The sequence below is a fragment of the Macrobrachium nipponense genome, chromosome 9 (genome assembly GCF_015104395.2).
Source record: "Macrobrachium nipponense isolate FS-2020 chromosome 9, ASM1510439v2, whole genome shotgun sequence".
NCBI lineage: Eukaryota > Metazoa > Arthropoda > Malacostraca > Decapoda > Palaemonidae > Macrobrachium > Macrobrachium nipponense.
In genome coordinates this window covers 62,964,375-62,981,768 of record NC_061110.1, presented here as the reverse complement: position 1 = coordinate 62,981,768, position 17,394 = coordinate 62,964,375, and the positions used below count along the sequence as shown (strand labels likewise).

Sequence of the window (17,394 nt, the reverse complement as noted above, 5' to 3'; positions counted from 1 at the left end):
GCTATGTTAAGATAATTTTGTCACTAACTGCCGATATATTTGTAAATACATATTCTAAATTGAATAGAAAAGGTTGTTAATTATTTATGGAATTGTTGTACTCTGTAAGCTATGCAATTTTGCCGCTAAATCTAATGTAATTTCCCTTGCCTCTTGGCAGCTGCTCTCGATATTCACACATTTATACCAGAGGAACCTCACACAAGTCGGATACCTACTCTACTGCAGTGGTTGTGGTCTCAGACCAAGTAATAACAATGCCTGACTCTATGACTTATGTGATTCATCCTCCCCTTCTCCATAATGCTTTTTCTTATGTCTTTGAGTGTAGACTCCTAGGTATATGTTAATCAAATGAGGATGAATACAACCAAGTATTACAGAAAAGGACAACGTCCATCTCATGACCCTTTGTTAGCTCTGAACTCCTGTCTTGCTCAACCTAATCTCAAGAACTTTACATCCAATTCTTCAGAGATTACAAATCAAAAGTAATAAGAAGTCATCCCACCAAAATACCTACTCTGGTTACTGTAAAGTGACAGGTTTCTGTCAAAACAAACACAATCTTTAAATCAAAATTTATTTTTTGTACAAACCCATTACTACTTAATCTAACTCCTATGCCTTTCTCTCACATTGAGACGTCGCACAATGCAAATAGTGACCTTTGTGTGCTTGGATGTCTTACTTGACCTAGCAGATGTCTCTTTTTTGATTCTGAGTTTGGTATGATAGGCTATTATGGAGGAGTTATGGAGTTCCATTTGACAATGTCTGTGAGAGAGAGAGAGAGAGAGAGAGAGAGAGAGAGAGAGAGAGAGAGAGAGGGTGTAATTGGTGTATGGATCGTTAACGACTGGATTGGCTGTTGGGGAGTTCTGGGTTGTCTGCTGGTGCTGTTGCAGATCAGACTTGTGTGCTTTGAGTGAGTCTTTGGTCAGTCTTGGGTTAGAGCCTGTGACAGCCAGTAGTGTTAGCACCAGTCAGTAGTGTCATTATAGTCAGCTAAGTTGTGTTTTGTTTGTTGTTTAGTTGTTGTTTTGTTAGTTTGATATTGCTGCTTAAGAGTGGTTGTGCTATGAGGTTTTTGTTGAGTTGTATGTGAGTTCCTGTTATTGTATGTGAGTTGTTAGGGTTGAGGGTTGTTCTTGGTGTTGTTAGTGGGTGTGTGTGTTGCTTTTTGTGTGCTGTTTGTGCAGTGGTCTTTTGTTGTGTTGTTGAGTTTTTGTTGTTATATGTGAGGTTGTGGTTGTGTTCCTTGGTTGGTGGTTGTGTTGTTAGGTTGTGGTTGTGTTCCTTGGTTGGTTGCTGTGTTGTTGAGTTGCGGTTGTGTTCCATGGTTGTTGTTGTGTTGTTGTGGTCCTTGGTTGTTGTGTTGTTGTTGAGTTGTTGGGTTGCAGTCCTTGGGTGTTGTGTTGTGGGTTGTGGTTCTTGGCTGTGGTCTTGTTGTTGTTGGTATCTCCGTGACCTCAACCAGCAGACAGCACGGAATAGCCTGGAGTATCTGGAGTTGGGTAAGTACATGTGTTTTGAGAGTTTTTTGTTTTTTGTGTGTAGGTAGGTCAATTGTTCTGCATATTTCGTAGTGTGAAGAAGAAAGTTGACTGGGGTAAGTTGGGCAGCTGGAGTGATTAGGTTTAAGTGGGGGGGATTTGCCCGCTTGTTTTTTTAAGCTTGTGATTCCGCCACATTATTATATGGGTAAATACAAAAATTAAAAAAAATTAGTTTTACTTATACTTGAACTGACGTTCTCAAACATTCTATTGTCAACAAGTTATAGCACTCATAAATAAAACTGATGGCTTGGGACATTAAATTTGAGAAAATAATTCCTTTTTTAAGATAAATCAATACCAAGTTTCTTCAATATCTTAGAAACATACGATACAATTCAACCTTGGAATTGGTATGCATTCTTGAAAAATAGGTCAAGGCAAAAATATTTTGACATAATCGTCAATTCCTAAGTGAAAGCCCTTTAAGTTTTGTTAGAATCAGAAAAAACAATGCTGTCTTGTGACCTTGAGAGGGTAGTTAGAACAACAAAGATTTGGGAAAAACTGCCCATCACCCCATCCAAGGTTACTTGGACTTCCTCTGCAAATGTAATAATATTACACATAAAAATGGAAATGCAACCCATTCCATTATAAAAATATCGCTATGCTCTGTATAATGGGTCAATGAGGAAAAAACTCCCAAAATTACCAAGTCTGCTCAGGATGTGTGCAAATGCCAATTCATCATATTTAGTACAAACAAACACGCATCAGTTCCGTGGGTCGGCATGATAGCCCGAACTCCCATGAGAAACTAGATCAAACCTGGGTGTTATGGTTCGTTCTCATGACCCCAAAAGTCAAGTATATGTGTTCGTTTGTACAATACTGTTTTCTTCCTAAGATCAAATTGTCAACTCTATTGCATCCACTATCTCTCCTCTACTCAAGTCTCTTCAGAGAGCTCCTATCTCAAGATGTACGTCAACTTGTAAATAGTTCAGAGAATATATATGACAGTTTTACACTTCAATGAGTTTTACGCTAAACCTTCAACATGAACGGAAGTGAGAAATCATCTCGAGTTTTATGCTAGCCGGTCAATGCAGAGAGAGAGAGAGAGAGAGAGAGAGAGAGAGAGAGAGAGATTGTGAATCATAAAGAATTCTGTGACCGACCACTTCCTATATTCTTAGCAGTTGATCCAGGTCACTACACAAACACCATGGAAAGCTCAATGCTTATGTCTCCCAGAGACTGGGTGCTGGTATGGCTCTTAATCTGTAGACAGTTTTTCCAGGGGGTTTAGAGAACTGATCAAGACATTTTCTGTAGGCCTGGCACATTCGGAATTTAGCAATTGGCACCACCAAGTGTATAAAGTATTTTTAATTTATTCAGACATGAGACACCCGACTTATTTTGTCACGTTATTTTTCCACAATCTCGGTCATCCATGTATCTACATCCCTTCTTATATATATGATATAATGTTATTGTGCACAATTTTATTATTTTCTCAGGGTAGCACACCAGCTGACATCCAGAGTTTTTCTCGTTTTTTGGTGGCGAATGAAGCAGTGGTTAAGTGCTCTGCACCTTGCTTCTTCATCTCATCTGTTTTCTTTTATCCTAGCAGGCCACTACCTTTCTTACTCACTTTCCTTCACTCTAAATGTTTAGAAATTGCATACTGTACTTTACTTTCTCCTAAGAAGCCAGCAATTTCCTTTTCCAACTATTTGTGGTCTCATTAATTAATAAGACACCAAAAATCCAGGTATGGGTCGTCAACTTCATAAATGACATCAACTCACCAGAGCAAAAAATATCTACTATAATCAGTCAATCCAATGTGCTAATCCACTATCTAAGGCAATAGTTTATTTTGATATGAACACATACACATACAGATTGAAAATAAAACTTATTCCATACAAACCACCCTCTTCTTCAAACAGACAAATATTTCTTTCTTGGTTCACAGAACTGATAACAAGTGGGCAATGGGTACTAAGTCAAAACTCTGACTCAAAGGAGTGGTTTTTAATTATACAGCATAAACCGTGTTAAGAAAAATCACTTCATTACTGTTATGAAATTTATTTGATTACCATCGAAGTATAGGTTATTTTTTCTCCATTAGATATACCAAATATGACTACTTTAATGTGCTGTCCCCTGGTGTAAGAACAGAATGCCTCAAAATTTCTACATAGTACAGCTTAATTTGCCTGTTAATTGATTTCTTTAAGGAAAACTCTAAATAAATAGTTAGGAATATTTAAAAATAAATATTCATAACATGAATACAAATTTAGTAAAGCTCCCCAGATCTAGAACATTTATCAACAGATCAATGCCAAGTTTCTTAAAATGATGGAAGGTATTCCATCTCAAAACTTTCAAGTAATCACTAACCTATACCAATGTAAAACTGAAAATGAAAAAACCTTACCTTTCTTCATCCAGCAAAGTCAAGATTTTAGTCCATACTGGAATCATTACATCTGGCACTAGTGGGGATTGAGTAATGATTTCTTCCATTGACTCCTTATTTGCAATTGGCATCTTCATAAACACACAACGTAAATCTTCTGCCTGGAATAGATAAGGTTTTTATCTGAGTAAAATATGAACAACAACAACCACAACATCAGTAATAATAAGAAGAGGCGGAGAAGGCGAGCAGTGAGTGACAACAACTGCAACAGAGGAGGAGCGAATTTGAGCTCTATTGGCCGGGATGGCTGACCACAGGGAAACGACAAAGCAAAATACAATCTGAATGATGAGGGATGTGACAACCTCTCATGTACTACAGAGTGCCTCATAACATAGACCTGTGATGAGAAGTTAACAACGGTGAAAAAGGAGCTAAGCTAAGAAATCCCTAATGACGTCATAGATCTAGAACTAGGAAGGCTACATTCGACAATCAAACTTACTAAGTACTGTATGGTTTGGGAGTCTAAAGTTCGCCAATCAGTACTACCTATCGATTCCAACAAAGGCCTAGAATCAGTAAACAATCTGACAGGAAGAGTTACTGAGCCTTTAATAGTTTTTCCAAAGAGTAACTGCCCAAGTTATGTAGCGAAGAATACGGAGTCATCAACCAGTTTAGACAAATTCCTAGTTTCAGCTGCCTTTCCAGAGTGACACACCTTTGGTATTAACTTTGATTTCCAAAAGATAGGTACCACATCGTACGTCTCCTTTGATCCCAATAAAACAAGATTTCCTCAAATGCTTAAATACCAACTCTTGAAAACAGGACTTTATTTGGTTTGCTGTGAACTCTCCTAACAACATGATTTACTCGCTTAAGATCTCTTATTTTCTCATCGCTATCCTTCATTGTCATTAGTAAAGCACTTATCGATAAATCTAGTCTAATGTTCGCAGCCAGCCAGCCTATTTTACCTGCATGCTCTCGATTGACTTTCAAAACTTGTTTTGCCAATAGATCATCAGGACTGGCTTTAGGTATATATTGTTTCTCCTCAATACTTTTTGTATAATCCTCCATCGATATCACAATCTCGTTTTCCGATTTGTGCATATCTATACCAGTAAACCTAAATGCATTCTTCTCAATCTCTGACACCGTTAAAACACTTAACCTTTTTTATGGTATTATTAACAAATATCTTTGTTCCTGCGATGCTGAAATCATCAACATGGGTAATGACCATTCCTACAAGATTATTCATATCATACTGATAGTAAAATGCTTCATCGACACTCACATTCTTCCATCCTTCGTTCTTAAAAATATCCTTTATTCTAAGCCAAAACTTTCTACTGGCATCAAGTCCGTACAAAGGCTTCTTCAATTTCCAAAGTGCACCTTCTTTCTTTGGGTTTTCAGAGGTTTGATAAAGACTTCTCGATCCAATGCTCTTGATTGTAAGAAGGCAGCCCTAATATCAAGTAATTACTAACCTATACCTAGACCAGGTTTTATTATTTTTCTCCTGATAAAATACAAGATCGCCCTCATCGTATTTTATGTTATTAAAGCTGTCTTTTCTCACCTTGGAAGCCATAATCAACTTGTTTTCACATTCTTGTTCTGTAAATTTTTTAGTTATCTCATGGTGCCTTTCCATAATCTTTGACACTGCTTTACTATCGAAGAAACTTTCTGTGGCTAGATTTCCAGTTGAGATTCCTGGAAAAATAACTGATTTCCCTGTCACCAATCTCATAGATTCGTACCCAAGAATATTTACATTTGTATTGTGCGTCCATGTTGCCATATTTATCGCCATTTTCAAATCTATCTTTTCGTCTGCGTCTAATGTCTTGTTCACTGTAACATCGGCTAAATGATGGTTTCTTTTTCTTTCATTTAATCCATTACTTCAGGGAGAGTATGGTGGACCAAACTTTATAGTAAAGCCAAACTTGCTTGCATATTCATTTAACCCTTCATCCTGAAATTCGGTTCCATTATCAGCCCAAAACCCAACTGAAGGGAACCCAAACTGCCAATTCCAGCCATTATTCAAAGCATCAACTATAGTTTCCATTCGCTTGTTTGAAACTACTACTCCAGAAATAAATCTTGTGAACGAGCAGACCATCCAAAGTATGTATTTACTTCCATTCTGTTTCAAATCAGTGGCAACCATCTGATTAAAATCAGTTACTTTTTGGATTACTACTTTCGGCCTTCCCAAAGATCTTTAAAATTTTTGACAAACTCTGCAGTTCATTACAACTCTTTTTTATTATTTTCCTGATTTCATCATCTAGTAAATTAGCATTTCTATATGCCCAAATTAACTGTCCTTCGCCTTTATGATTGGTTACCTCACGGATTATATTTACTTTCTATAACTTTGTACACCCTTTTCCTTTTTTTATAAAGAAAACTGTTTCGTCCGTTGTCCAAGTGCCACATTTATATGATTGTAAAGCCTGATGGCCTCCATCAGTGTCGTATAGTAATTGAAATCTTTTTGACTTATGCAAATTAATGATCATAACATTATTATGCATGATATCAACGTTCCATTCCTTTAGGGTGTTTTTCCCGAACAAAAAAGGTTTATTCTTTTTCCAATCAGTGGAAAATGTCACAAATCTGTTATTTTCCACTGAGCCACTGACTCGAGAATCACCAACCTTTGTCTTAAGAGTTGACTCCATTTGCATAGAGATATTCTAGTATCCATTGTGAGCATCTTGAGCTTGAAACAGGTCATATTTCTGAAGTGATCCATCAAAATCTTTGCTGCCTCTCCTTGAATTTCTTAGCCCTCGTTTTTCTAACCCAATCATCATCTGTATGGCCAAACAGAGGGCCATTGCAAGTTTTACGTCGCAAAAACTCAAATTCTCCTGTAATCTTGTTTATTTTTCCAAATTTTTCCAGCTTACTAATATCACCAGAAAGATCACCATCACCTTTATATCCAGAATTGCCAAATGAAAACACTCATTTACGCAACAACCACCACCGGGGTTTTGCAAAATAAACTAATTAAAAATAAAGGATTGACTACAGGGAAGACGAACAGCTTACAAGTATTTCAACGTTAATACCGTTCGGAAATTCTTCAGATTTTCTCTATGTGTTGCCCTCAGCTATCACATCCAAGCAAAGACTGACATTACAATCATCGTGTGTTTCTACATGAAAGCATTACTTCAGTAAGTTTCTTCCACAGTCCGAAGCTTTGGCAAGTAAGAGGTTACGAATTCGTCCAAACGAAGACCATGATACTAATGGCTCATTATTCAAACCGTCCATCACTTCTGATTCCTCCGACAGCAAATTTCCAAGCAGCTCAACTTCGTGGCATCAAGTTTCATGCCACGAAGGCCTAACGCCAGGAACATGCCGAAAGTAAAAGCACTTGCCCACATGACCTGGAAATCTCCCACACCCCCAGCAGTGAAGAGGAAAGTCTACTCCATCCTCATAATGATTTTACATTGGCGAAATCCACAGCAAACGACAAATCCTAGGTATAATCTTCTGTTTCGAATAAAATTAAGATCGGACGCTCTGCTACCAACATTAGATAGGATTCTTAAGAGACGTTTCCTACATAGTGGTTTATTTATGACTAAAAGCTTATACACAAAAGATGTACAAAGTTGAATTGAAGGTAAACACCGCAAATGCTGAACTACATAATAAGCTTGTTAAAGGTTTGAACAGCAGTTATATTTTAAATACATTTTTAGCCAGAAACATATATATAACACATACCACACTGCTGGCAGCCAATATCATTCTGAGCCCCTAGGACATGAAGCTGTTGATCACCTTCCTTAGCTGACTAAATGGTTGATCACCTTCCTTAGCTGACTGAAAGATCCAGAACCTGGGACTGTGACAACTGGTGTATCTCTATCACCAGATTGTTCAGCTCCAGGAAGATGTTGCCCCTTTTCTTTTACGTTAGCTACCACCATAGAGTTGTCGCTCATGGTGACTGCCAACTTCTCTGCCAGTTGCTCCTGAAAGTGTTGGAGTGCCAGCCAGACTGCTAGCATCTATAACAGGTTGAAATGCCCCATCTTCCCTGTGGGTTTCCATGTCTCTGAAATACACAGGCTGTTCAGATGTTAGCCTCATCCCCTTAAGGATCTGAGAACACCAGGTCCTCTCCAACCCTGTCTGTCGACTCAATCAGTTGTGATGGTGGGTTCCTCCAGGACTTCTCAGCTGACATAGAAGGGATCTGATGTGCTCTCCCCCTGGGAATCAATTTCTCCAGGAAGACTAAGTGTCCTAACAGGACTTGCCACTTTTTGCTGATTGTTTGGGCAAGTTGAGGAAAGGATCTGAGATCCTCAGAAGGTTGAAATCTTTTTGCTTGATGGATGTGTCCTCCCCACTACAGTGTCAAGCCTCATCCCAGGTACGGTACTTGATCATCTACTTTGGGGAGAAGTTTGACTTTGGGAGATGTATGATCACCCCAAGGTCCTTGCACAGGGAGCAGATCTGGTTCATGTCATATTATTCTGTTTCTGTGATTGAGGATGCCAGAATCAGTCCAGGTACAGCTGGAGTCTGATCCACATAAGAATCTAAGTATATATATATATATATATATATTATATATATATATATATATATATATATTATATGATTAACTTGATCACGAAGTATATAAAACGTGATGCTATGTATAAATAAAGTTTTTTTGCCACGAAGGAAAAAACCTTTATATATATATATATATATATATATATATATAATAATATATATATATATATGTGTAGATTAATAAAAATATACTATATATATATAATATATATATATATATATATATATATATATATATAATATATAATATATATATATATATATATATATAAATATATCTATATATACATATATATATATATATAATATATATATATATATATATATATATATTATATATATATATATATATATATATATATACATATATAATATAATATAAAATAATATAATATATAGTATAATATATAGTTATATATATACTACTATTATAATAATACATTATTATATATATATACATATATATATACTATATATATATATATATATATCATATATATATATGTAATATATATATATATGTGTATATATATATATATGTATATATATATATATATATATATATATATATATATATTATATATATTTGTAAGTCAGAATCTTTATTAATCTATACCTCAATTGCTGGCCTGGTCGGTTTAGGTGTCACTGAAGTCCTGATTTCTCCTCTGTGCACTGATTCGAATCCACGAAAGGACGAAATTATAATCAACTCAAAAATTTCCGTTCAGTTTACATTTGTGAAAATCTATTAATTCCGAGGATAGCGAATTGGATATTAAAGGACACTTGTAGCTTAATGCATATATATGAATCGTGGTGATGTGATAAAAATTCATAAAATTGTTTTGTGCAGCAAACGCACAATTGGTTTAACATGGTAGAGGTAGCTGGATATCGATTCTAATTACAAATACCTGAGTTCGACAGTGATTTGTAAGGTCGGAATTGATATCAACTTATACCTCACTAGTTGGCCTGGTCGGTGTAGGCATCACTGAAGTCTTGACTTCCACTTTGTGCTGGTTCGAATCCACGAGCGGAAAAAAATTATTATCAACTAAAAAATTCCCCTCCAGTTAATATTTATGAAAATATACTAATTCCAAGGCAAGCAGATCGAATTGTTATTAAAGGAAATTTGTAACTTAATGCATATATATATGTATATGTATATATATATATATATATATATATATATATATATATATATATATATATATGAAATGTATGTTTAGTTTTCGCATAATATAATTTGAAGTTACGAATAATGTAGAATGTGAAAGAGAAAGAAATTAGCATTGTCTGTTCGAAGCATGAAATTGCTGTCATCTTTCGAGGTAAGAGGAGCTTGGAGTTCCATTTTGTTTTGGGGATCCTGTCAATCATATAACGCTTGTGACTTGTTTCAGACTTGTGTCTTTGTCAAGTAACCCCATGAAGATTTCACCATTTTTCTGTAATTACGTCATATTAGAAGCTTCTAGAAGGATTCTGCCTAAGCGTTTCATGTATGTCTAATACCTTTCATTTCATATAAGTAGTTAGAGATGTTTTTGTATTGAAAACTATTTAATATTACCGGTAGATTAACTCTTATATCTCTCTATTTGTCAAAAGAGAGTTTGTTAGCTCTTAAGTACCTTAAATTTGAAGTGGAAAGGTTTGTGACGTCACCCAAGGAAATGATGAAACTTAATTTCATTAAAGAAAATTCTATAATCATATCTTTTATTTTGAAAGATTTTTATTGTCTTAAATCATGTAATAATACATGTTATTTATGATCGTAATCCCACTTTGTCTCTATTTATTGTTTTAAAAGGAATTATATAGATTAAGCAAAGGAACTTCGGATCCAAAACGTTTCATGTACGTCTAATACTTTTCATTTCATATAAGTAGTTAGAGATGTTTTTGTATTGAAAACTATTTAATATTACCAGTAGATTAACTCTTATATCTCTCGATTTGTCAAAAGAGAGTTTGTTGGCTCTTAAGTACCTTAAATTTGAAGTGGAAATAATGTCTCGCCAAGTTAACTACCATGCAAGAGATTTTGTCATTCTGAGATTTGAAACCGTGACATAAGGAAATAACATCTCCCTCCCCCTCTCTCCCCCATATGAGAGATTTTTTTTTTTTTTATTTCACATTAGTGTAAAGATTTTATACTTAGTGGTTGGTCACTCGTAAATTTTAGATTTGGTATTTCTTAGAGTTATTCAATATTGCGTTAATAAAAGTTTTAAGTTGCAACTTATAAACATATTTACAGTGGTTTGGTGAAACTATTTCATTTTTACACATTGAAAATTTTTATATTCTGTGTTTAATTCTAATGAAGTGTTTTTTTTTCTGTCACCATGTCTTATTTTTCAAAATTTGGTGGTGAATTTTATATCCATATGCATTGTGAATTTTGTTTTGTATTCACAATTTGTTTGATTAACGTCACTGTTTTCATTAATTAATCATTGCCCATTTAATTGAATTTAACACTTGTGAATCAATTTGCATCTATTTAGAATTCTTTTCAAGTTTTGTGTTGGTTTAACGATTGTGAATTAATTTTCAGATTTTAATTGTTACCTAACACTTTGAATCTTAATTAATTAATTTTCTTGATTTTTATGATCAATTAATTTTGATTTAATTTTACTTAAAAATTAATTCAAGAATTAATTAAAGTTTGTGTTGTTTTCAAATAATAGTAAATTTCCTTGAGATCGTGAATTTCACTTATAAATTTTGAATACAATAATAAATTTTTATATTTGAAATTTTTATGAGTTTTTTTTCTTCTTCACCAGCATATTTACTTTTGTTTAGATAGAAATATAGAGGTGTAATTGAACTGTTTTACTTCAAGTTCATTGAAGGGAGGTAGAGCTAAGGAAATACTTAGAATTTTAAAAGTTGTCGATGGAGTGATGCCCTTTAATTAATTTAACTACTTATATGAATACCTAACACCTATTTTAATGGACTTAGTCTGATTTTCTGCATAATGATAAGTTTTTTAAGGGATCACTGTTGCCTTTAGAGTATTCGATTGTATTTTATTTGTGATGGAGGTTCAGGTGTGTGGCTGTTGTGAGGTAACTATTTTATGATTGGTTAGTGTAGTAACCAGATACTGGCACTTCGTCATAGTATATTATATATATATATATATATATAGATATATATAATATATATATATATATATTGTGTGTGTGTTTGTGGTGTGTGTGTGTTGCAAACATAATGAATATATATATATATAATAATATAATATATAATATAATACCCTATATATATATATATATAATATAGAGTATTATATAGAATATATAGAATATATATATATATAATATATATATATATATAATATATATGTATATATATATCTATATATATATAATACCGTATTATATATATATATAATATATAAATATATATACTATATTATATATATATTATATATATATATGTCTATACTATATACTATCTTATATTATATATATATATATATGATATCTAATATATAGTATATATATATCTGTATATATAGAATATCTATATATAGTATCTCTATATATCTATATCTGTAGTATATATCATATCTCTATATATATAGTATAGCTATACAATAGTATCTATTATATCTTATATTATCTATAGAATAATATATATCTATGCTATATATTTATATATCCTATATATAAATATATCTATCTAGTATATATATATAGATAAATATAGTCATCTATACATATATATATATCTATATCTATATATATATATATATATAATCTCTCGAGTTACAAATGTACGTTAATATCTAATTCGCTCTACCTCGGAATTAATATATTTTCATATATGTTTAACCGAGGGGGAATTTATTAAGCGATAATAGAATTGGCGGCCGACGGGCATGAACCATCGACCTCTCAATTTCAGGACTGACAGTGAAGCCTTAGCCAACCCCGCAACAGCAAGAGATATAAGTTTATGCCGCCTCCCATCTCAAATACCTGCCGCGCTCAGGTATTTTTTGTTTTGGAGACTGCATCCAGCCCATCTTGTCCTCGGTAGCGTGGTAGTGCTTTTGCCCGCACGTAGTCATTATATAAGTCATATCACATTACCGTGATTCATATACATATATCAGCTACAAATGTCCTTTAATATCTAATTCGCTCAACTCGGAATTAATATATTTTCATATATGTTTAACCGAGGGGGAATTTATTAAGCGATAATAGAATTGGCGGCTGACGGGCAAGAACCATCGACCTCTCAATTCCAGGACTGGCAGTGAAGCCTTAGCCAACCCCGCCACCGCAAGACATATAAGTTTATGCCGCCTCCTATCTCAAATACCTGCCGCGCTCAGGTATTTTTTTGTTTTGGAGACTGCATCAGCCATCTCGTCCTCGGTAGCGTGGAAGTGCTTTTTCCCGCACGTAGCCATTATATAAGTCATATCACATTACCGGGAATTAATATATTTTCCTACATGTTTAACCGAGGGGGAATTTATTAATCGATAATAGAATTGGCGGCCGACGGGCATGAACCATCGACCTCTCAATTCCAGGACTGACAGTGAAGCCTTAGCCAACCCCGCCACAGCAAGAGATATAAGTTTATGCCGCCTCCCATCTCAAATACCTACCGCGCTCAAGTATTTTTTGTTTTGGAGACTGCATCAAGTCCATCTCGTCCTCGGTAGCGTGGTAGTGCTTTTGCCCGCACGTAGTCATTATATAAGTCATATCACATTACCGTGATTCATATACATATATCTAGCTACAAATGTCCTTTGATCAACTTGGAATTAATATATTTTCATATATGTTTAACCAAGGGGGAATTTATTAAGCGATAATAGAATTGGCGGCTGACGGGCACGAACCATCGACCTCTCAATTCGAGGACTGGCAGTGAAGCCTTAGCCAACCCGGCCACAACAAGAGATATAAGTTTATGCCGCCTCCCATCTCATATACCTGCCGCGCTCAGGTATTTTTTGTTTTGGAGACTGCATCAAGCCCATCTCGTCCTCGGTAGCGTGGTAGTGCTTTTGCCCGCACGTAGTCATTATATATGTCATATCACATTACCGTGATTCATATACATATATCTAGCTACAAATGTCCTTTGATCAACTTGGAATTAATATATTTTCATATATGTTTAACCGAGGGGGAATTTATTAAGCGATAATAGAATTGGCGGCTGACGGGCACAAACCATCGACCTCTCAATTCGAGGACTGGCAGTGAAGCCTTAGCCAACCCCGCCACTGCAAGAGATATAAGTTTATGCCGCCTCCCATCTCAAATACCTGCTGCGCTCAGGTATTTTTTGTTTTGGAGACTGCATCAAGCCCATCTCGTCCTCGGTAGCGTGATAGTGCTTTTGCCCGCACATAGTCATTATATAAGTCATATCACATTACCGGGAATTAATATATTTTCACATATGTTTAAACCGAGGGGGAATTTATTAAGCGATAATAGAATTGGTGGCCGATGGGCACGAACCATCAACCTCTCAGTTCCAGGACTGGCAGTGAAGCCTTAGCCAACCCCGCCACCGCAAGAGATATAAGTTTATGCCGCCTCCCATCTCAAATACCTATCGCGCTCAGGTATTTTTTGTTTTGGAGACTGCATCAAGCCCATCTCGTCATCGATAGTGTGGTAGGGCTTTTGCCCACACGTAGTCATTGTATAAGTCATATCACATTACCGTGATTCATATACATATATCAAGCTACAAATGTCCTTTAATATCTAATTCACTCTACCTCAGAATTAATATATTTTCATATATGTTTCACCGAGGGGGAATTTATTAAGCAATAATAGAATTGGCGGCCGACGGGCACGAACCATCGACCTCTCAATTCCAGGACTGGCAGTGAAGCCTTAGCCAACCCGCCACCGCAAGAGATATAAGTTTATGCCGCCTCCCATCTCAAATATCTGCCGCAGTCTCCAAAACAAAAAATACCTGAGTGCAGCAGGTATTTGAGATGGGAGGCGGCATAAACTTATATCTCTTGCGGTGGCGGGGTTGGCTAAGGCTTCACTGCCAGTCCTCGAATTGAGAGGTCGATGGTTCGTGCCCGTCGGCCGCCAATTCTATTATCGCTTAATAAATTCCCCCTTGGTTAAACCTATATGAAAATATATTAATTCCGAGGTAGAGCGAATTAGATATTAAAGGACATTTGTAGCTCGACATATGCATATGAATCATGGTAATGTGATATGACTTATATAATGACTACGTGCGGGTAAAAGCACTACCACGCTACCGAGGACGAGATGGGCTTGATGCAGTCTCCAAAACAAAAAAATACCTGAGCGTGGCAGGTATTTGAGATGGGAGGCGGCATTAAACTTATATCTCTTCCAGTGGCGGGGTTGGCTAAGGCTTCACTGCCAGTCCTGGAATTGAGAGGTCGATGGTTCATGCCCGTCGGCCGCCAATTCTATTATCGCTTAATAAATTCCCCCTCGGTTAAACATATATGAAAACATATTAATTCCGAGGTGGAGCAAATTAGATATTAAAGGACATTTGTAGCTCGATATATGTATATGGATCACGGTAATGTGATATGACATATATATATAAATATATATATATATATATATATATATATATATATATATATATTATATATATAGATATATATATATATATATATCTTATATCTCTATATATATTATATATATATATACACACACACATGTACCACATGTGTGCACACACTCACACACACAAACACACAGACACACACACACATATATATATACATATTAAAATCCTAAGTTCCCCTCATGATCCGCCACTGATATCCACCCACCTCTACTAAGTTAACCCAGTCGTGCATTTGCTGCATGTAGTCATTTTATGAATCTTTATGACATCACCGTGGTTCATATTCCCCTTCAGTTTACATATATGAAAATATATCAATTCCGAGGTAAAGCGAATTGGATATTAAAGGACATTTGTAGCTTAATGAATGTATATGAATCAAGGTGAGGTGATAAAATTAATAAGTTTCTTCGAATTTATTTCACTGAAGAACTTCTTTTCATATTCATAATTCTAAAATAAGCAATAGCAAACTACTTATCAATTGTGTATCGTTTCACATATATGTATCAGTGTCATTTGTGGATTCCACATGTGCATTAGCGCTGAAAGAAGATATATAATTTGTTCATCTCTTTTTATTATAAAGTCAAAGTTCTTCACCACCTTAAGGTGCTCAGGCAAATGTCAGCTAGGTTCCCCCAGCCCTCAACCACAGACCCCACTCTGTGAAAGTAACTGACCCTGATACAGTTAGTGATTTTTCATTACCTTGGGATAGGCGTGTACTCCCAACATTTAAGAAGAATACCACAACACTAACCAGTATACCAGCAATCAAGCTGTTTGTAATGTAACATGGTGCCGGTCCATACAGAATTTTTCATAATTAACGCTCATTGTATGCCCACTTGAACGTACCATTAGGTAACTTCACAAGAAATTCTTGTAGGCAAGAGGCCCAACCATGTTACGCAATGCAAGTCCCGTAGCCGCGATTGATGGCTCCCGAGACGATTCATCTTCATCAATAGTACTGCACTACGACAGTTACAAAAGGAACTTCAGTCAGCACCTACTGCTTTGTTAATTCACTTTTGGGAGAGTATATCTAATTACAGCTCTCTTTACAATATAATGAAACATATATGTAAATTTGTGAAAATTTTAGTTGATCCCTTAACCAAGCTAGCATACATAAATAACACCGTCATTGGCCCATTTTGTGTAGATATTTGGAGAAAAGTGGAGACACTTCTCATGACAGTCAATTTCACCAGACAATTAAATTTAGATTTAATCAATAATGTAATATATATTCTAGATATCATTTGAAAAATGCTAGTAGTACAATGAATGGCTTGATCCTGTTGCCCCCTAGGGGTAAACTTGTAATGCTGTATCTCAAACATATTCATGAAATTAATCTTCATTGTGGATTTAATGGAGTTATCTCACTTTTCAGATAAGAGCGTTGGATGCCAGTGGTGAGAGTGCTAGTCAAGAAACTTTTCAGTCATAGTTTATAGTGTAAGCAGATACTCATAGCTCCATTATTACGGCCTCCTCAACCCCAGCCACCGAGCCCTTGTGTGGCTCTCACGATAATGTTTCAAAACATAGGACTTGATCATGAAGGTCCAACCATCACCCAGGAGGGTAATGCTTACATCCTCCTGATATCATGCCTCAGCACTTGTGCTGCCTATCTGGATCTGGTTACTAACCTCAGTGCTGACACTTTTATCCTGTGTCTTCATAGATTTGCCCTGTCATGGTGCCCTATTAACCATCTATTCTGATAACCACGCAACCTTCAAATCAGCAGGCACCTTGTTAGCCGTTCTCTGCGATGAGTACGTCTCAGTCGTATATGAGAGAAAGAAGGCCACAATGGTATTTCCAAACTCCATGGTCGCCTTGGAAGGGCGGAATGTTTGAGACTAATCAGGGTGATGAAGCGTGCTCATGCAGTCTCACTCGATAAAGCCTTATACAACGAGGAACAGGCTAGAACACTAGTTAAAGAGGTGAAGTGTGTCATCAACGGCCGCCCTCTTACTTAATGTGGTGACACCCACAAGGATGAGGTTATCAGTCTGTTGCATCTCCTAGGAAGTAGGACCGTCCAGTTGCTGCCTCCCGCAGCCCCGAATGAAAGTATGCCTGATACCTTTAAAACAAAGAAGAGTCGAGCAGAATAATGGCATA

General features: G+C 35.7%; 1 protein-coding gene across 1 annotated transcript in view; it reads right to left on the bottom strand.

Moving 5' to 3' along the window:
* The window catches only part of LOC135218623 (endoplasmic reticulum membrane-associated RNA degradation protein-like), a 374,806-nt gene that overhangs the window by 187,294 nt on the left and 170,118 nt on the right, over positions 1–17,394 (bottom strand). Inside the window, 1 exon segment of the mRNA XM_064255060.1 lies at positions 3,964–4,106. Within this exon segment, the coding sequence (XP_064111130.1) occupies positions 3,964–4,106 (143 nt within the window).